This window comes from Vigna umbellata, chromosome 3, assembly GCF_029865625.1.
Source record: "Vigna umbellata cultivar VRB3 chromosome 3, Vumbellata_1.0, whole genome shotgun sequence".
Taxonomy (NCBI): domain Eukaryota; kingdom Viridiplantae; phylum Streptophyta; class Magnoliopsida; order Fabales; family Fabaceae; genus Vigna; species Vigna umbellata.
In genome coordinates, this window is record NC_142167.1 from 35,010,290 (window position 1) to 35,029,765 (window position 19,476).

The 19,476-nt window shown below is 31.5% G+C and overlaps 4 protein-coding genes across 6 annotated transcripts; 2 read left to right on the forward strand and 2 right to left on the reverse strand.

Moving 5' to 3' along the window:
• Nucleotides 1-658: 658 nt before the first annotated feature.
• LOC124847165 (uncharacterized) lies at nt 659-2,075 on the reverse strand. Of its 2 annotated transcripts, none has more exons than XM_047324585.2 (3): nt 1,808-2,075; nt 1,374-1,586; nt 659-916 (listed from the first exon to the last, which is right to left on the reverse strand). In XM_047324585.2, the coding sequence occupies exons 1-3, from the start codon at nt 1,997-1,999 to the stop codon at nt 857-859; spliced, it is 465 nt and encodes a 154-aa protein (XP_047180541.2). In that variant the 5' UTR covers nt 2,000-2,075; the 3' UTR covers nt 659-856. The 2 variants fall into 2 exon arrangements, with proteins under 2 accessions (XP_047180541.2, XP_047180542.2); XM_047324586.2 differs by having other exon boundaries at nt 659-938.
• A 2,119-nt stretch (nt 2,076-4,194) lies between these two features.
• LOC148202395 (uncharacterized) lies at nt 4,195-6,063 on the reverse strand. Of its 2 annotated transcripts, XM_088110251.1 has the most exons (4): nt 6,049-6,063; nt 5,581-5,854; nt 4,961-5,305; nt 4,195-4,876 (listed from the first exon to the last, which is right to left on the reverse strand). In XM_088110251.1, exons 2-4 carry the CDS (start codon nt 5,848-5,850, stop codon nt 4,370-4,372), a joined length of 1,122 nt encoding a protein of 373 aa, XP_087966377.1. In that variant the 5' UTR covers nt 5,851-5,854; nt 6,049-6,063; the 3' UTR covers nt 4,195-4,369. The 2 variants fall into 2 exon arrangements, with proteins under 2 accessions (XP_087966377.1, XP_087966376.1); XM_088110250.1 differs by lacking the exon at nt 6,049-6,063 and having other exon boundaries at nt 5,581-6,011.
• A 3,546-nt stretch (nt 6,064-9,609) lies between these two features.
• LOC148202396 (uncharacterized) lies at nt 9,610-10,907 on the forward strand. Its single transcript, XM_088108273.1, has one exon. The coding sequence runs from the start codon at nt 9,865-9,867 to the stop codon at nt 10,654-10,656; it is 792 nt and encodes a 263-aa protein (XP_087964399.1). The 5' UTR covers nt 9,610-9,864; the 3' UTR covers nt 10,657-10,907.
• Nucleotides 10,908-14,339: 3,432 nt separating this feature from the next.
• LOC124847161 (uncharacterized) lies at nt 14,340-19,086 on the forward strand. The gene is made up of 11 exons (XM_088108272.1): nt 14,340-15,021; nt 15,117-15,171; nt 15,264-15,363; nt 15,444-15,636; nt 15,884-15,937; nt 16,022-16,164; nt 16,570-17,152; nt 17,335-17,449; nt 17,570-17,619; nt 17,812-17,955; nt 18,627-19,086. The coding sequence occupies exons 1-11, from the start codon at nt 14,383-14,385 to the stop codon at nt 18,852-18,854; spliced, it is 2,304 nt and encodes a 767-aa protein (XP_087964398.1). The 5' UTR covers nt 14,340-14,382; the 3' UTR covers nt 18,855-19,086.
• The last annotated feature ends 390 nt before the right edge of the window (nt 19,087-19,476 follow it).

Sequence of the window (19,476 nt, forward strand, 5' to 3'; positions counted from 1 at the left end):
ATCAGTTTAAAATTAATTGTCTGTGATTTTAATTTCAGTAATTATGTAGGTTGAGAATTTAGCACGCGTGTACAGAGTGATGGTTGGAATAACAATTGCTCAAACTTACAGCATTGTAAACGATGATTGATTGTAGTTTGTTCTAGTATAAAGTTATTTCAATCAAGTTTGATCGTCAATAGCGCGTATAGAGAATTTTTCCGAGAGGAGTTTTTATATGATTGCTAGAGACAAAATGGTTTCGCCGGGGGTTGTGTAATTTGTAAAAGTTGTTCAAAAATAAAACAAAAGTGCCGGAAATAACAAATTTTAGCATCCGTCAATAGTGGATTCATTGGGATGACGAGAATTAATCCTAACTTTGATATCATATAAAAAAAAGGGAAAGAGAAATAAGTTGATTTCCTTGATATATATGGAGCAAAGAGAGTTATATATTTATAAATAAGAAAATATAAAAATTCAATTAAGACCGAGTAGCAAGATGCAATGTTACTATTCTCCTTATTGATTATTTATTTGCAGTTTTTTCATTAATCGAAAATCTTCTGCAAATATCTTTTCATTCTTCTTGTCCAGATTGTCATTATAATGGGCATGTTTATAGCATGTTCATCAGTCATGTCTACATTTTCAACTAAAATTTTGTTCTTGAATGTAAGAACTAAAAAATGAATATTTTTTCATACAATATCTTCTGATAAAATACTTGACAGTATCTAGCTTGGTAAGAATTACAGAGTATTCGCTGAAACCTTGAAGATATTTATTATTGATTTGGGAAAAGTACAGTGGTCATATGCTGCTCCTATGCTTCTCAAGCCCAAAAGTATTGCTACAACTAAAACCATGGATTCTACTTATTCGTCACATTCCTACTCTCTGTTTCCTTCATTTTTCTTGATCCCCTCATGCTCTGCACATGCCAATCACCAAAACTAAAAACATGCATTTTTATCTCAATAATTCACCCACTTGCATTTTATTAAACTGGAGAAAAGTCAAAAGACTGGTTTAAACTTTAAAAACTAGCTTGTAATATGAAACGCAGTATGCTATTATTGTATTAAATTTTTAGTTAACCTGAGACTTAAATTTCTTTCAATACAACCTTCACATCTAGTGCTACTAAGCTTGTTGAGTGACTATTTTTATAGATTTAAGATAGCTTCCAATACAAGTTCACAGGAGAGAAAAAATAATAGAATAAAGAGAGAAAAAGAGCTAACTTCTTCAAATTAGTTTATCAATGAGCAAATTGGTTTGTTTAAACATGTTTATTGTCTTTTAAGTATCAATTTTTCTACAAATTAAATTCTGAATAAACTCAGAAGAAAAGAAAAAGACTATCGTAAGCGTTAGTTTGTGCTGACCGGGTGCGATCGAAGAGGAAGAGATCGCAGAAGAGACATCTTAGCAATTTCTGAGACGGCACCGTCTCGAACTTCACGAACATCACTCACCAATTCCTCGTAAGCTGCTTCGAAGGCTTCCCACCAAAACTTGGGTAATCCAACGTAGTTCGTGCGAGTGCGACTGTACACATCCCACATCTGTCTCACAACCTTCTCTCTCTCCTCCACCTCCTATTTTTCAACCAAACCATAAACACAAACAAATTATACTTCAAAACCTTTGCATCTTATCATCTCAACTAATTTTCATTTTCCGATTAAACACCAAAAATTACGTCGTGTACAAAAATTAGCAAGCACTATGACAAAATTAGTGAAAATTAGTCCAGCACAAGAAAAATCAGTTTTACAGTTACAGAAATGAAAGGAACTGTGTTTTGTTGTGTACGTACGAGCACATCGAGATCCTGAAAAATGGTAGAATCGAAATCATCGTTGTTGGTCGTGGACCATTTGAGCGTGACGGAGCCAGCGAACATGGTCCATAGAGCAACGAGGATAACCACTGCTAAGACCCAAAATAAGAAGTGCCTCTTACGGTCGGCGTTTCCAGAATCAGCATCACGGATCCCTCTCTTTGTCATGTTTTTTGTTTTGGTTAAGGTGTGATGGGTAGATACTACTTCACTTTATATTTGTGTTAGAATCGAAGTGCTTTTGCCACCAAAAAAGAAGTGGGCAATGGTGGGTAAGGTGTTATAATATTAATAATAATTATATATACCTATTAGTAATATAAATATTATTTTATATAAATATTAATTTTTAACTCGATTAAATAAAATAATATGATTCTGTTAAAATTCACGTTAAATAAGGAGTTTTTTCCATCATCTACCCTTCACCTTTTCACTATATAATATTATTATATTTGGTAGAAGGAAGGTATAATTCCATTACATAAGGTATTGTTCATTCACCATCTCGTATTCGCCAATTGGTGATTTAGTTTATTCACACATTTTGGCTTATTTAAGAAAGTCAGTTTCCTACGACTTAACGCGTTGAATATTTTGATATTAATTTAATAATCATGTATAGCAAATTTTACAATTAAAGTTTAGTTATTATACATGGTTACTATAAATTTTACCCCAAGAATCACCGTTGGTATATAAAAGAAAAAAATATAGTTTAATACATCTAAATTGATATTATTTTGTCTTACTTTTTACTTTTTTTTTCTTAAAAAAATACAAAAGTTTACACTTTTATAAAATGTATTATAATATCGTATAAAAGTATAACAAATATTTTATTTATAAAATTTATATTTATATAAAAATAATAATAATAAAGGAAAGAGGTATAATTACTCACGATGAACAATAAATTGATCCCTTTTGATTGTTCCCTTGAAAGAATATGATTATTCTCTAAAAGAATAATGATGACTTGATTATTAACTAAGTAAGAACATTTCCAAAGAAAGTGGTTTATAAAAAAAGTATTATTTTAACATTGATTTCATACATATATTACTTAAAATTAAATATTATTACTTATAAATGGGATAATTTGTTTGTACAATCAATTTTTTTCAATTTATAATCAACATAATATTCTTATTTATAAATAATTTTTGTGAGTAATTCTTATTCGAATCGCATCAGATGGAGAGCAAGTGATTGTGTTATATTATGTGTCGGTTTTCCGCACACCTCAAAGTTACAATGCGAATATAATTCCAAAGGATGGAGCTCCATTTAATCAAAATTTTGCATCTCAAGAATATTTTCTCCCTGCCATTAAAAATCACTGCAAACAAACAGCAGAAGAACACACAAAAGTTTTCAGGAAACATTAATTGAACCGCAGGCATTATATATATATATATTTAAGAAGTTGACTTAAACCTAAGCGGTAGAATAGACTCTATATCATGAATTTGGTATTATATTAAAAAGTAAACTTTGGTTTAATTTAACTTTATAAAATTAATTTTAAAAATAAGGTTTATATTTGTTTATATATACGACTATAAACTGATTAACGTGGACTTCTAACTTATATAATCTAAACATGCAATTGTCCTCAATATGTCAAATGTCAACGTTCCAAGGTTTGGTTCCACGAAATGGTGGCTGGTTGCACATTAAGAGGAGATGGAAAAGCAACGAAACCCCAAAAAAAGTCGTAAGAGAAAAACAATCAGTCATTTTATAGACAAACTGCCCCAGAAAACACGATAAAACGACACACGTGAAGATCCAAATTCCATTTCTACTAGTACTTTATTAAATATATACATACAAACAAAGACACCCACATTTAATAGTGTATCAGAAATCAGAAATCAGAAATCCAATGACATCAAATTCTTCAAGTAGAAAAAGGAGCAAGCTTTTCACACTTCACCTCAGATGTGATATAGTATAAAAGGTTAGAACCCAGCACCGACTAAAGGTTCAGACACTTAAGATGTAAACTTAGACAATCTGATAATCACCCATGCCGCACCCACCCTTATAATAATTAGAGTTTTTCGTATTCAGAAATTTCGTTTTTTCACGACTCATTTTTTTAAAATGATTTTCGGAGTCCTTTCTCATTGGTCTGAACGTTCTCTTAAATGAAGTTTTAGATTTGAATAAAACAATAGTTTTAGGTACGTCCAAGGTAGATTAAGAGTATACTGTTAATAATTTCTATTTTCAGTACCTGTTCATAAACTTTGCCTTTTTCGTCTGATTAAATTACCAGTTTGTTCTTCGAATGAACAGAAACCATCGATCGGTGTCAAATCACAATTTCTAAACAAAAAATTGTGAATCCAACATATTCCAAATGAATTGCATTTATCTGTCACCCAAAAGATCCCAGTCAAAAAAAGATTGAATTACTTCCATTGCAGCATACCCATAGCACCATATATTTGTCTATGTTTTAGTATTTACACTTCCTATAGTCGAGTCGAGGGGAGCAAAGATATCGACGACTACCGAAGCAAAATCCTATCCCATTCCCTCTGTGCCTTCGTGTTGTTCTCTCTCTCCATCAGAGGGAGGGAGAAAGCAATTCATGGTCAACCCAACAATATTAAAGTCAACCTCTTCAATCGTCCACGTTTCCTCAATCATACGTTTGTGATTTTGCTCTGCCCCGTACCTATTAAGCGTGGCAATCGTGGTCCCACCGTGTGCTATGTTAATGCCGTCTACGTATCTATAATCTTCGATCAAGGACTCCACTCTAGTTTCCCAGAACACGTACTCTTTGCCTTTCACGGGCCTTATCTTCACCAACTTGGTGTCCTCGAATTTCACCAGCAGCCCCGTGCGTTGGCTGAAGTAGCCCACTATCGTGTGCATCACAATGTCAGTGTTGGAAGTGCTCTGGGCAAGAAGAACTTGTTGAGCCGTTTGCAACTTCAGCATGAAACAAACCTCGTTGTTAATGATGTTCTCTCCCACACATTCTGCGTCTAGGAACAAGTTTGCCGCGCACCTTGGGTCCAGTCCCTAATAATAATAACATGTGATATGCGTATGATCCCATTACCAAAAAACAATGATAAAATCAATGCATACAATGTTGCATATTACCTGAAAGATGCGGCGAAGTGGTCTTGGAGGGGCTTTGATTGCATGAAAGGGTTGAGAAGAACTGTGGTTCCAAGATACCTTACCGTCACATCCTGCACTGACCTTGTAACCGGAAACAACCAATTCCAAGCACCACATATCTGGGTTCTTCTGCCATAACACAAAACCTCCCACTTCAGGTTTCCCTCTTGCTTCAACTTCTTCATCGATCTCACCTTGACGCATTTCCGACCCACATATTCTCACTCGGCCAATTGCATACATACTTTCCAGTGAATTCAATGCTGCCACCCCTCCCGTCGCCGCCACGTACTGCTGAACTATGTACTTCGCATTCGAATCTTGCTGCATCCATCATCCATGCATGAACCCCCGTTTCATTCATTAATACACAACCAATACGCACAACAGATTAGGTTTATTTAGCTACCAAAATAATGCAATTCTTTATTAACTTTACAAATATGCAGTGAAACACACTTTCCAAACCGAAGAAATCATGCTTTCAAGCTATTTGTAATAATGTTTATGCATATAACTAATTGAAAACAAAAAATTCTACTCGTGATATTTGTGTGGCTAGTGGCGAATTGAATAGATAATTGGTAATTAGGGCTTACAATGGAGCAATCTTTGAGGGGGCGAGTCAAAGCGTGGTCCGACGAAAGCTGAACAGGGATAAGGGGGGCACCCACAATCTTAAGCAGCACCAAAAATTCATTGTTCAATGATGATTTGTCAGGAAATCGAGCATTCATGAGAGTTCGGAGATTCTGCCACCGATTGAAGCCATTGGAGCCCATGCTCGTCAACATCTCATCGGGAATAGGCACCTCAAGCACGGTCTCCAACCCATCTTCCTTATCAAAATTAGGACACAACTTCCTCATGATTCTATTTCAAAGGAACTTATGAATGTTAATGAAATTCAAATTAACGGGAAATGCATGTGCCTGTGTTTGTAAATAATGATCAAATCCTTAATTTTGAGGGCTATCAAAAATAGAGGGACCCTCTCTTTCTAGGTAGAGGAGAGGGTACCCTCTATGCCTGGGAAGGCTTTGGGTTAATTTGCTGAGTCTATGTACCTGTGTCCCTACAGAGACGTGCGAGAGGGAAAGATCTTCCGTTCTTTTCCTACGCCGTTCCATGCCCGTAGGGGTAGCTACGTGCACGGCTTTAATTTTCAATGTTTTAATTTAAGTTTATTGTATTAATTACTTTGTCATTTTTAAATTTAACTATGCCATGAGGTCTCCTTTTTCTTCGTAAAAATGGGTGATGAGAGAGTGACACTGGTCCCAGTTAATTAATGACCATTATTATAACATAACCATGATTAACATTAATGGCAATAAATGAAAATGAAAAGTAATTATGAATAACGATGATGCCGATGTCTTAATAATGAATAAATACCAATGTGGTCGAGGTTTAAAAGGAGCATGTGACAAATAATGAATATCTTAAAATAATAACAAAATATAAATGATGATATGGTAATTTGTATTGGGATTAATAATATAATTTTCCACATAAGAACTCGATATTCCTTATTTGTTTTTTTTTTTTAAGTTTTCTTATTATCCCTTATGTTACTTACTGACATCGGTATCTATAGTTTTTCTAGTTTTTATTTTCTAAATTTTGAATGAAGTTATTTAAATTGTATATTTTGGAATATAATAGGATTAAAAGTGCATCGTGTAATATTAATAAAAAGAAAAATACTATATTTAAAAATAAATAAATTACGTCTCAAAGTATAATTATAAATAAAATCAACCAGTTTAAAATGATTTCAAGTCTATAAATTAAATTATAAATCATTTTTTTATAATAAATATTTTACTTATAATTAATTTTACTTTAATCGCCTTATTCTAAAAATTATATTCAAATTCAAATAATTTATAGGTATTCTTGAGTATATGGATATACTTGTATACGTGTATTCATTATAATTTTATTAAAACATATAATTAAACACGCATGTCTAGTATCCATTAATATCTATGAAATCTATTCATTTTATATTTTATTACAAATTTTAATTCGCACATTTTTTTTTTTACAATCCTAGCGACTATAATGACATTTTTATATACATATACAGAGCAAAACTCTCATTTCCTATACAATTTCTTTATCAGTTCAGTGTCCATTATTTTATTCCATTCTCCCTCAGAATTTCACCAATCTTTGCCTACAAAAGTTCTCTCATGCCCTTCTATTTTCGTATGGTTATTCAGTTTAATTTAATTATAAATTTTAATGCCGGCAAAAAAATATCAATAATAAAAAGTATTAGTAATCTATCAATATAAAAAATTAAACTCATCGTTTTGAATGATTATATTCGTTATTTTATTTGTTTAAAACTAAAACAATTTATTAACTGTACAAAAGTTTTATAATTTCTTATACGTGAATTTTCTCTTTTATTTTGAATTATAGTCAGTAACTAATTAATAAATTCAAAATAAAACTCCCTAAATGATTTTAGTTAAATGTTAAACTACAACATCTTTTATACTTATTTAAAATTATTTTAATAATATTATAGAGTTAGCTCGTGCTTTAGACGAGTCAAAACTAATTTTACTACATTTACTAGACTTTGACAACCAGTTTATTATATTAGAAAATGTAATTATAATCAATCCATACCGATGAATTAGAATGATAAACTCGTCCGATTAGATAATATGCACTCATTTTATGTAGTTGATTGAGAAATAACTTATCTCCATCTATCGGTTAACACGTTTTTAAGATAATAAAGTGTGTGTGTGTTTTTTTTTTCTGATAGTTTAACAAATAAAATTTGGGAAGAACATGAAAAATTAAGAGAATCCTTTCTCACAACTATTACCAATTCATCATATAGATTTTGATATGCAATGACGCCATGCTAATATAATACTACGATGTTAATACAATGATAGCTTTCTTTATCTACCTTTTATATATATATACGAATAAAAATATATAATTTTTTAACTTTATTTGCCTCCTTTTCCACTTATTTTCGTATTTATTGATTATATTATTTTCTCTCCTTTTAAGTTAACTAGGTAATATCTAAGTTAAAATGTTTCTTAATTTTCCTCTCATCCTCTCTTTTTGTGTGTGATTATTTTATATAATTTGATTTTAAATCACAAAATTAAAACTAAAATTATGAATGTAAAAAAAAATATGCAATTGAAGGTGAAGAATTTACCTTTATATATTTTTTCCCGTTAAAATAATAATTATCAATGAACAATAGTTTAATGTTTTCTGCATTCGATTGGGCTTTATATAGATGAGACCGAACAAAAAAATATACATATGTTTAGCTATACGTTTTTTTAAATGATAAATACTTTAATGTTGGTTTTTAGATTTTAAATCTAGCACTCAACTAACTAAATCGTTATCCGGAGAGATAGTTAATTATTGAAGTATTAGATTCAACCAAAACCAATAAAATATATGTAAATCAATGAACCATCGATTGTCCGTTTTTGAAATGTAGAATTTCGATTTTATATATATAAAAAATATTTAAATAGTTTTATAACTCAACTTTTGTTAAATAATGTAAGATTGAAGAGACGTGGTAGGCAAATAACTAATTGTTTGTTTTTATTTTCATAGGTGGAAATACTCGATTTAACATAGAGTGATATCATTTACGCTATGGTCCAAAACAAACGGCATGTCTCGAATCTTTGATTTGGTACAGAATTTCAGGGTTATTGGTTGAAGACCCAACGCTTTCATGCAGGGAAAAGGTTCTTGCAGAAGCATCACAATTCATTTCATGATTTGTATGAATTGATAAAAGAAAAAAAGTGAATGAGAAATTTTCAAATACAAGATGTGGATAAGAAGATGCAATGCAAACGCCGAAGACTACGTCGGGTGGATTTTTCGCTTGTTTGTACGTGAGTGGCATTTGGGTGTGACAGGGATATCACGAGAAATAATTAATTTTATTTTTTCACTTGATTGTCTAAAAAATTATGTTAATTTATTAAGCATTTTTATGAATAAGTTTTTGAAAATAAAAAAATAAAAAAAAGTAAAGTATAACGCGTGTGATGACGCAATAGAGGTGTGGGCTGAGTCAAGTGTGGAAATGCATGAAATATGAATGTTGTTTGGAAATGGTTGTCCATTTGTGGAGTTATGAAGTGTGATAGGTCGGACACGTATCATATCTGGTTACCAATTCTGTGTTGGGAGCCATGGTGCCAAAATATACGTCCGAAAAACGTAGGTGTGATTTAACTTTTCAGACATTTGATAAAGATGGATCATTCTTTTGCGGTTGGGGATATGCTCTGTTGAACTCGTCAATGCACTGCTGGACACACCTTCTTTTCCATCACTATTCGACAAAAACAAACTATAACTCACATTTAGATCAAATTTCCATAAATATTTTTATTCATTTCAAATTTTATATTCAGTGGCTGTTCGGTTGATTACAGCAGCTACCAACACCTTTCGCAGAACATTTTGCATACTAAGTTTTCAATTGTCGACATTATTAAGTGTTTAATATAGCATGGTGTTAATCCTTTTTTTTCTGGGAAGGTGAGATTCTTGAAATTATGTGCGTGTCTTCATTACGCAACTGAACCCTAAATCACTGTCATTTTCGAACAGCAAGCATAACCTGAAGGCCATTTCCAATACCAACCACACTCTCACTTGGATTCAGTCAGAGACCGTCACCATATTCTCACACAATCAAACCTTTGGTCCCACTTTCCTTTCTCCTTATTACTCTATACATCAATGCCGGCCATTCTTATTCTATTGCATTTCTCTTTATTATAAATATATTCTTAACCCTAAACTGTTTAATACGTGCCATCTTTTCTTTACTTTCCAACTATTACCACACCATGTCCAAACGATTCAAAATCAAATTCAATGTTCCTTCCTTTCAGATATGTCGCTCGAAAGACCTTTCTTCTTTCCCAGGAAACCCCGTTCCTGCCATATACCGTCTCTCTCCCGTTAACCACAACGCACGTCATCCCAACCTTCCTTCTCCCCAATCGTCCAAGATAACGTCGTCCGTTTCGCAGGGGTGCAAAATGTGCCGTGACAAGGAGCCGTACAAAGCCAAATCCAGAAGCCGGAAAGGCACGTCGAGCGTTCCGTCGAGGCGAAGCGATTTTCTGATCGACAACGTCGAGGAAGAGGAAAGCGAGACTCTGATTTCTTGCTTGACGAGTTTCTCCGACGATATTTGTCACGACGAGGCGAGGGACTTGAGAAACAGTAGGCATAGAAGGAAGGCGAGCAGCGTGAAGAAGGTTCAGAGCGTGAGGTTTCGGAGCTCTTCGGAGAATCGAGGAGGAGCGGGAACGACGGAGAAGGTGAAGAAAATGTCGACGACGGTGACGCGGAGCAGTGTTGAGGGGAAGGTGAGGGAGAGCTTTGCGGTGGTGAAGAAGTCGAAGGATCCTTACGAAGACTTCAAGAAATCGATGATGGAGATGATAACGGAGATGGAGATGTCTGAGGCGGAAGACCTGGAACAGCTTTTGCAGTGTTTCTTGGCTTTGAACTCGCGGAGTTACCATGCAGTCATCGTTAGAGTTTTCATGGAGATTTGGCAACAAATGTTCGTGTGGAACCCAAAGTCCGTGAAAAATCTCACGGACGTTAAAACTGATACGGAAAAGTAAATTGTGCTTTGTTTCAGGTTACTTTATATGTGAATGAGTTAGTCTTAGGATGTTTGATTTGTTTTTGGATTGAAAATTTATTCATATACACCTTTTATTTAGTCTGCTTCAATTCTAGTCAGAGAAATATTATGAAAAGAGATGTGTGGAATACATGTGCTGTAATAAAAAAAGAGATGACAGTGTGAGTCAAATTTTACAGTGATTATACAAAGTGATTCTAATGTAGGTTAAACTGAAGATTATTGCACTCAAACTTACAAAAACGCGAATTTATGTTGTTTTGTCATCAATATAATACTTTCATAAGGAAATATTTGTTTTTATTACAAAGTATTTTGAATTGTATAATGATAATTATTTATTACAAATACTAGAGTGAAAAAAATACATGTCATTAAAAAAAAAATAGAAGAAATTTTAGTGACAAATAACTCATAATACACTGTTGATGGATTAGATTTAAAATTAAATATCTTATACCATTGAAAAAATATAAATTAACTGATGTCCTTAATTTTATAAAAAGAATAAAATATTTTTCAAATACATATATAGCTTTTGTAGAATAATATTATCATATTAATTGTTTCAATCGAAATATATTTTTCAAAATTAAAAATAATAAAAAATTATTTAAGATTAGTCATTATTAAACAATAGTTAAATGGATTAAACTTATTATCTATTAAAAATATAAATATTAAAGAAATTAATTACAATAATTTAATAGATAGTTTCATATTATAATTTTTTTTTAAAAAATTATAATATATTTTAACATAAGTTATTTTATTAAAAAATAAAATAAAAAAATCATTTTTAAATCTGTTTTTATACCTCCCAAATTCTATATAATAATATTTATTCTTATATTATTTCAAGATATCATTTGTAAATTATAAAGATTTAAGTTCCATTTGGTTTTAATATTCATGTTTGTAAAACAACTACAGTGTCTATTTGTAATTTTTTCTAGATACTGACGCATTCCTTTACGATAACAACTTTATTATTTACACCACAATACAAAATAAATAAATTAAGATACTTATTCATAAAAGTCTACACGCTATTTTTATTTTTTTAATCTGTGTTCAACTTCATTTTATGTCATCGTTCTAACATGTCTTATATTTACAAAATAAACATTTAAATTGTGGTTATGAGACCATCAAATCTAAATATGTTCAATTGATCCTTTATACTACTTTATTAATATTGAATTTATAATATTTACATACCAAGATTAGTAAAATTTATATCATAATCGGTTATCATGTTTTTATCATGGATGGAAAAAACACTAAACTCTTGGCTTTATTTGGATGAGAGAGATGAATTTGGGGAACTAGATTACGGAAAGGTGGGTTGTTTAAATAAATGAAAACAGTCTTATTTGAGTGATTTTGGGAAAAAAATGTATGTATAATATAATGAGTAAGATAGATATATTTTTTTTTTAATAAATAAAATTATATGATTATGATTTTATCCTCAAAGACAAAAGATATATAAATTTAAATATACATAGAGTAAATTATATTAAAATGGGATTAGAATTGTTATTTTAAATAATAAAAAACAAATAAGCTGAGAAAAATATAAATTAATAGGGCTTGGTGGGAAAATAGTTTCAATTGTATTTTCTTGAATAAAATTTTTATATTTTTCTTATAATTATTTTTAACATTATGATTGTAACAATTTTTAAGATTTATTGTTATAGTAAACATAAAATTACGTTGTTATAAACATTATAAATTAAGAATTATTGAATCATATTAAAATAAAATAACAGTGGTTATATAATAAGTTGTAACTTAAATGAATAGTTTGTAATAAAATATTGTAATTATTTTAATGTACTCAAGGATGATAATATTGTAAGATAGGAAATTATATTGTTTGAATGTTTGAAATGTGTTATATTTAGAGGATGAAAAGATAAAAGAAGAAATTATTTATCGAAACACATACATATATAATTAAAGTTAAGAAACATTCATATTAGTTATGTTACTCATTAATATAAGCAAGAAGTAACCTATTATGATGATGTTGTAGAAACATATATCTATAAATTGTGAGATGTAACATGGATCCGATGTAAGAAAAAAAATATAGTATTGATCCATTATTTTATTGTCCGAAATATTCATTATTTTTATTTTCTAGATCATTGGATGAGATCAAAACAATAGCGTATGATCTATTAATGAAACTTTTAAATTGATTGACACACTTTTTAAATAATAGTTTAAATCTTCCAAATATGAAAGAAAACGGTGAGAATGAATAAGTTTAATAATTACAAATATATATTTTTATAATAATTTTTGTAATTTTTTTAAAAAAGATATCCACTTTACGTAAGCAAATACAATTCCAACAATTCCATATAAAGATCCAACAAGGAAAAAGATTCATGACAACAATTTTTCCTCAAATAAAAATCCGCAAATGACCTTACGGGAGTTTAACAATATAATTTTTAAATTGAAAATTCTCATAAAAATAAAGTTGTAAACTAAATTTGAAAGAATAAATATTGAGATCTAAAATAGAAAAATATTAACGATTCTTAAATCTGATTGATGTCCTTGGTGGATTTTTAATTGTTAGACAATTAAATGTAACATCAAATAGTGAAAGCTTAGTTTTCGTACAAGTTATCAAACGAATAAAAATGAAAACTATATGTCAACTTATAGTTTAAATGCTTCGTTTTGGGTGTTCAATTACAACATTTATAATATTTAAAATAAGAATTCTAAAGAAAGTCACTGGATTCGAAAATTGAGAAACTACAAATCTATTTTTATTTCAAAATTAGAAGAAAACTACAAATCTTTTTCTATAAACTAAATGTTATTATTTTATTATTTTTTGTAAAGAAATTCTAATATTATTTTAACTTACATTTGAAATGTATATTTTAAACGATTTTGATCATTATATATGGCCTGAGATTTTTTATTATGTCATATACTTGTATTTTATAATATTTTGTAATTAAAAAAATTGATTATGTACTGTCAATTTATAGTATGTAAGCCCTTAATAAAGGCTAACATAATAATTTGGTCGATTTTAGTATTACCTAATTAAAAAAAACACATATAAAAGTGAGTTGATAATATAGACTTTTGTCCACTAACAAGACGTGTTTTTATTTTATTTTATTTAAAATAATTGAAAGTTGTTTTATTCTGAATTGAAACAATTTAAATGTGATTTTGATTTTAAAATTAACGATGAAAGGAAAACAATTAGTATAATTCGAATATATTTATTAAGAATTTGGGAAAAATGTTTTACTGTTTCTATTTTTATTAGAACTTTTTTTAATAAAATATTCAATAATTATTATTTTTAATATTTATGATAACTTTATTTAAGAAAAGGAAAAAAACTTTTCTAGCTTTTCTTGATGAACAATTTATAATTTTTTTTATAATAAATAGATATAGTAAAAAATAATTAAAAAATGTTTTTTTCGTAAACAAATACACAACGAGTTTATATTATGTAAGAAATTAAAAAACAGAAGAAATTACCAAGGGTTCCCTTGGCGCCTTTTCTCAATTTCGAAAGTGTTTGCCGCCATTTCATTAGGGTATAATGATGCAACGACCCCTTTTTATTTGCAGAGTCTTGCGGCTTTCGTTTCCAAAGCGAAGATCCTGATTCAACCAAACTCTGAAACTCAGTTCAGAACCATCCATGGAGAGCGACGACGACCTTGCGCTATTGCCTTCATCTCCCGTCCACGAACGAAAGCTGAAGCGTTTGAAGAAAGCAAGTAAGGTTCACGAACCTTCTTATCCTCCATCCTCGCCCGCTGTTTCTTATGAATCCAGAAAATGCGAAGAACACTTCACGGTGTCAAACGGAGGATTTGGGTCCGATCAAGAACATCAGGTACCAATCCCTAGTCCAGGTCCTCGGTCCGACTTTCCAAGAGGCGTAACCGTCAAAGATGATGATTTGGGCGCGAAGAGGGTTCTCGATTTTGATTCTGTAATTCAGGAACACGAAAAGGTCGATGGTGAGAGTCAAGAGGTTAGGGATTTTGATTCTGTAATTCAGGAACACGAAAAGGTTGATGGTGAGAGTCAAGAGGTTAGGGATTTTGATTCAGTAATTCAGGAACACGAAAAGGTTGATGGTGAGAGTCAAGATGTTAGGGATCTGAAGGCCAGCGATGATTTTATGGCTTTGAATACCGACGACGAAGTAGAGAGGAAACGACGTAGTTTAACTGACATGCCAGAGAGCAAAAAGAAGAAGAGGATTGTCAGCAGTGATGGAAGTGAAAAGAAGTCTAAAGAATCAGCCATCAATAACAGAAAAGCCGAGAAGGTGGATTACTGCGTTTGCCTATTTTGTTAGATCGTTTTGAGTATTGATGCGTTTGGTTTCGGAATTGCTAATTTGTGGATTTTATGACCTAACAGGAACGGCGAGAAACTATGAAAAATCTTCGAGCCGAGTCTCAAAGGCTCCTTCGAGGTACGGATTACTTTTTAAGCAATAATCGATTTTATGATCTAGTGGAGATTCGAGTTTTTACACGCTCTAACAGTTCACTGTGGTTTTAACAGAAACTAGAGATGCGGCTTTTAAACCTGCTCCTCTCGTTCAAAAGCCAATTTCTTTGATATTAGATAAAATTCGGCAAAGGAAATTGGAGATTTTAAAGAAGTAGGTGGATTTGCATAAAGATTTTGCTTAGCACGCATTTTTAACCTTAGAAAGCATACTCATGTTCATCTGCTTTGTAGATCTAGTGCTTCTTCTGAAGATGATGACGATACCCTGATGGACGAGGGGATAGCTGATTATGTAGAAAAGGATGAACCGGAAGAAATGCCAGCTACTTGCCCTACACCCGCGAAGAGTGATTCTGGGACGTTAAATGTTGAATCAGGCGTTGCTAAAGATAATCTTTGTTCAGGAAGCATTCTTTCTCCCACAGTGAGTCAATTTATGCAGTTTATTGTGGGTTAATGTTTCATTTTGATTATGAAATGCCATTAGGCATTTTCTTCTGCTCAACTAGCGGAGATGTAATGTGCTAATTTTGGTCATGTTTTTGGGAGTGTGGCATTTATATGTGCTACACTAAGCTTTTTTTTCCCCATAACTTATTATTAGTTTTTTTGTTTTTTTTAAGTGTATGTATTTTGAAACATTTCTAAATCACATCTCTATTGAATTTCAGGCCATGAGTTCGGAGTCTGAACATGCATTTCGAGCTCCTATTGGTGATACACAGGTTTTCCAATAGTCTGTTTGCTGAGGTCCTTGCCACTAGCTTTCGATTTTGTAGACTAATTGCTTGTTTATATGCAATTTTCAGGAACTCTTCTCTGATTCTGAAAGAAGTGAGACTAAGGAAGATGCTGTAAACGAGAAGTCAAACAATCCTTCGGAAGAAGTTTTTGCCCCATCATTGCTATCAATGAACTTGAAACTTGATTCTGCTTATCCCGATGATGATGTGTGAGTTTTGATTTTTTTTTTCTTGCTTTATCAAAAGATTTGCTAACGCAGACAATTCATCACATGGAATGCTTAATACTCCATTGCCTATTATTGCCACCTATGACTATGTTGCCAATACTACACTACTATGAAGCTAGTGCTCTTATTTAATCTTTTCCTAACCGTGGTTCTATTAAAACCTTGAAAACACAGAAATTAGTCAAATAACAATACGGTGTGGCCTTGTGTCTGCAAACTCTTGTTATGACGTAAAATATACTAATTGATATGTAACATTGATCTGTGGATCTTTTTCTTTGGCAAAAGACGACTTCTAATTGTTCCAAGTTAAGGAACTGATTAGTGGTCACTTTTGCCGCACTTTGTTCTAATTTACAAAATTTGACGACTTCTTTTGTCCAGCTCTTCTGATGAGGAGGACAATGACAAGGAGAACGTAGATCCACGTGTACATGGATCAGTTCACTTGACTTTACTGCCAAATGGTGACCCTGTTAGGGCGTTTGTTGATGAAGAAGCAGAAGAGGAGGATGACAGTGATCATGATCTACAGCGCTTCCAAGATACTGAAGGTGAAGAAGACAATGATGATGATATTGAGGAACTTAATGACATGATTGCAACTCAATATGATGAAAAGCCAAATGATAAAGAAAAACGTGACCAACTCCACCAACAGTGGCTTCAACAACAAGATACAGCTGGAGTGGATAATGTACTCAAGAAACTAAATTGTGGTTCAAAATTGAAAGAAACACCATCAGTTGAAGAGGAAGATGAGGAAGACAGCGAAAATGAAAGAGATGATGACGATCAAGATGATGAAGCTGAAGAATACGCTGCTCCAGCAGAATCCTTGAAGGCCACTCTGAAAAAGATGAAGCAGATGATCCCACAGATGTTTTCAGATAAAGATGATAAATATGTATCATCTGACGATGAAGAGACTGAGAAGCTAGCTAGACATTGCCTCTACTATAAAACTGTGAGTTCTAACCTCTAAGCAAACCATAATGAATGCTTACTGCAGTTATCATGTCTTTTATAATTGTGCTGAAGTTTTCTATCGTTGGTTTAACTTGAATTCATGTATAATTTGCATCTCCATGTGTACTGATATACTCATGTTATCAAATAGGAATTGATCTAGTTATTGTACTGTGCTAGCAGGAAGAGAAAGCTACATTCTTTTCACCAGCAGAGGACGAAAGTAGCAGGGGTGTTTTCAGTCTCATAAAGAAATTAAATGTGCCCGATACTAAGAGAAAAGGAAGAACTACTTGTAAGTTTTATGAGTTCCATTTTCACCACATTGCAGTGAGCAAAATCTATGCAATGTATATAAATAAAGCTTCTAGGTCGTGAGAATACTAATGGTTTTTGCCATTAATCTATGCTGCAGCCATCTTTTCTATGCCAACCAGTGGACAGAACATACAAATATCATCAATGGTTGGTTATTTTTAGTCTGTTATGAAGCTATTTATTTATTAAACGCCCCTTTATGATACATGGTCACATACTCTATGTTTAAATACTTATCTGAACATACTTAGATAACAAAAGTGCGTTTTCATTATCTTCAATTATATATATACTATGTGCCAATTCTTAGTTTCTTTTTTTATATTTTAAATATTGCAGTCATCTTTTGTCGGTCGGGCTTCAGATCGTTTTATGCCCACTTCTCGGAAGCAAGGATCATGCAAAGTTCGATCATTTGTATTTGGGCGAGATGACAGCGACAGCAGAAGTTCATATTTGATGTCAGAGGATTCTTCTGATGCGGTAATAACTAGCTGAAAAAATATGCCGTAAACCTTTCTGTGGTTTTTGAAAAATTGTTGCCATTACTTCAGACTTCGGAGAAATTGTTTTGAAATACTTCTAGTGTAAAACGCGTGTGAAATCATTTTTATATTACTAAAAGTTTGACTAAATAATACAAGAGTATGTTTTCATGAACTTTTCTATAATTATCTTAAAGAAAAAAATGTTTTTCTAGAAAATAAATTTATTTATGTTAATTGTAAAATTTTGGTGAAATTAATGACATCTTTTATACATTAATTTCTTTTAGTTTAAAATTTTTTTATTTTGATATTTTAGGGAGATGTTTATTCAGAAACACTTGTTATTTTTATAGTTTACTTTTTTTTACAATATAAATAATTTCTGATGGATATTATGGTAATGTTTTTTATTAATGCGCATCAAATACTCTTCCAAATATTTTTGAGGTGTCTCAACGTTCTAATACTAATAATTAATCTTATGAAATTAATATTTTACAACATTTCTTTTGCATCTGTTTAGCAATTATTAGCATAACATCAGTAATTTTGGTTGGAGTTTGATACCGATTATATGATAAGAAGCACGTTTACTTGACATTGTTGTTCTGTCTTGGTCAATTTGCTAATCTGGAAGATGTGTTTCTTTCCCGATGAACTTAACAGATTCCTAGGGAAAGTCAACCACCGAAAGCGGCTTCGACCAAGTTCCAACGAAATACACAGAACCAAAATACTACCTCGAATTCTACATCTCAAGAGTCAAATGTATCGCTTTTGGATATATTAAGGAAGTCTTCCCATCATGAGCACAGTTTGCAGAATTCCAAAGTTCAACCAAAGGCATCAATATTTGATGCATTCAAGTTAGTGAAGAAGCCAACCAAGGCGTAGGCCAGAGTTTGATGAAAATATCGGTTATTTTCGTATGGTTAAACCTTTAATCTTTCATCGATTATCATCTAATTTATTTCGATCCCTGAAATAATTGAAAAAAGATAAATTCAGCGTATGTGAAGCAATGGTTAAGTAAAGTAACCTTGTTTATTTTTTTCGTTCTGTAAGATTCTGTTTTGCTTTTATATTTGTCACTCTTAAAAGAAAATTCCGTTTCAATTTAGTTGTTGATTTAGAAGTTTTAATTAGTATCAATTAATGTTTTTATTTTTATTTAATTTTAAATATTTGAACAAGATGATTAATAAGGGAGATAGCATTAGAAAGATGAAAACAAATTTAACTTGTAGGTTCCATGACTATTTTCCACTTTTTAATGTACCAAAAGCAATGTTCACAAGCAGCAAAAAGTAGTAATTGTCACAATATGAGACTTCCTTTTTGCATTGACACAAACCTTGTTATCAGTTCATAACATCTAATACTCTCGTAGTTGTGGTTTGTATGGTTGGATTACTATTATGCTAATACTGAAATTTGCAAGGAAGTCAACAACATTAACAGGAACAACACAGTATTAATCAAATTTATTTATAATTTAAGAATGGCAATATTGTTT

What these genes read in the sequence shown, in the direction of transcription:
- LOC148202396 (XM_088108273.1), top strand. Translation starts at nt 9,865, where the DNA reads ATGTCCAAACGATTCAAAATCAAATTCAATGTTCCTTCCTTTCAGATA.
- LOC124847161 (XM_088108272.1), top strand. Translation starts at nt 14,383, where the DNA reads ATGGAGAGCGACGACGACCTTGCGCTATTGCCTTCATCTCCCGTCCAC. An exon ending in GCTTATCCCGATGATGATGT is followed by an intron (nt 16,165 to 16,569) that starts GTGAGTTTTGAT and finishes TCTTTTGTCCAG; the next exon opens with CTCTTCTGATGAGGAGGACA. An exon ending in ACATACAAATATCATCAATG is followed by an intron (nt 17,620 to 17,811) that starts GTTGGTTATTTT and finishes TAAATATTGCAG; the next exon opens with TCATCTTTTGTCGGTCGGGC.
- LOC124847165 (XM_047324585.2), bottom strand. Translation starts at nt 1,999, where the DNA reads ATGACAAAGAGAGGGATCCGTGATGCTGATTCTGGAAACGCCGACCGT. An exon ending in TTCAGGATCTCGATGTGCTC is followed by an intron (nt 1,587 to 1,807) that starts GTACGTACACAA and finishes GTTGAAAAATAG; the next exon opens with GAGGTGGAGGAGAGAGAGAA. An exon ending in TTCCTCTTCGATCGCACCCG is followed by an intron (nt 917 to 1,373) that starts GTCAGCACAAAC and finishes TGGCATGTGCAG; the next exon opens with AGCATGAGGGGATCAAGAAA.
- LOC148202395 (XM_088110251.1), bottom strand. Translation starts at nt 5,850, where the DNA reads ATGAGGAAGTTGTGTCCTAATTTTGATAAGGAAGATGGGTTGGAGACC. An exon ending in CCCTCAAAGATTGCTCCATT is followed by an intron (nt 5,306 to 5,580) that starts GTAAGCCCTAAT and finishes TGATGGATGCAG; the next exon opens with CAAGATTCGAATGCGAAGTA. An exon ending in CACTTCGCCGCATCTTTCAG is followed by an intron (nt 4,877 to 4,960) that starts GTAATATGCAAC and finishes TATTATTATTAG; the next exon opens with GGACTGGACCCAAGGTGCGC.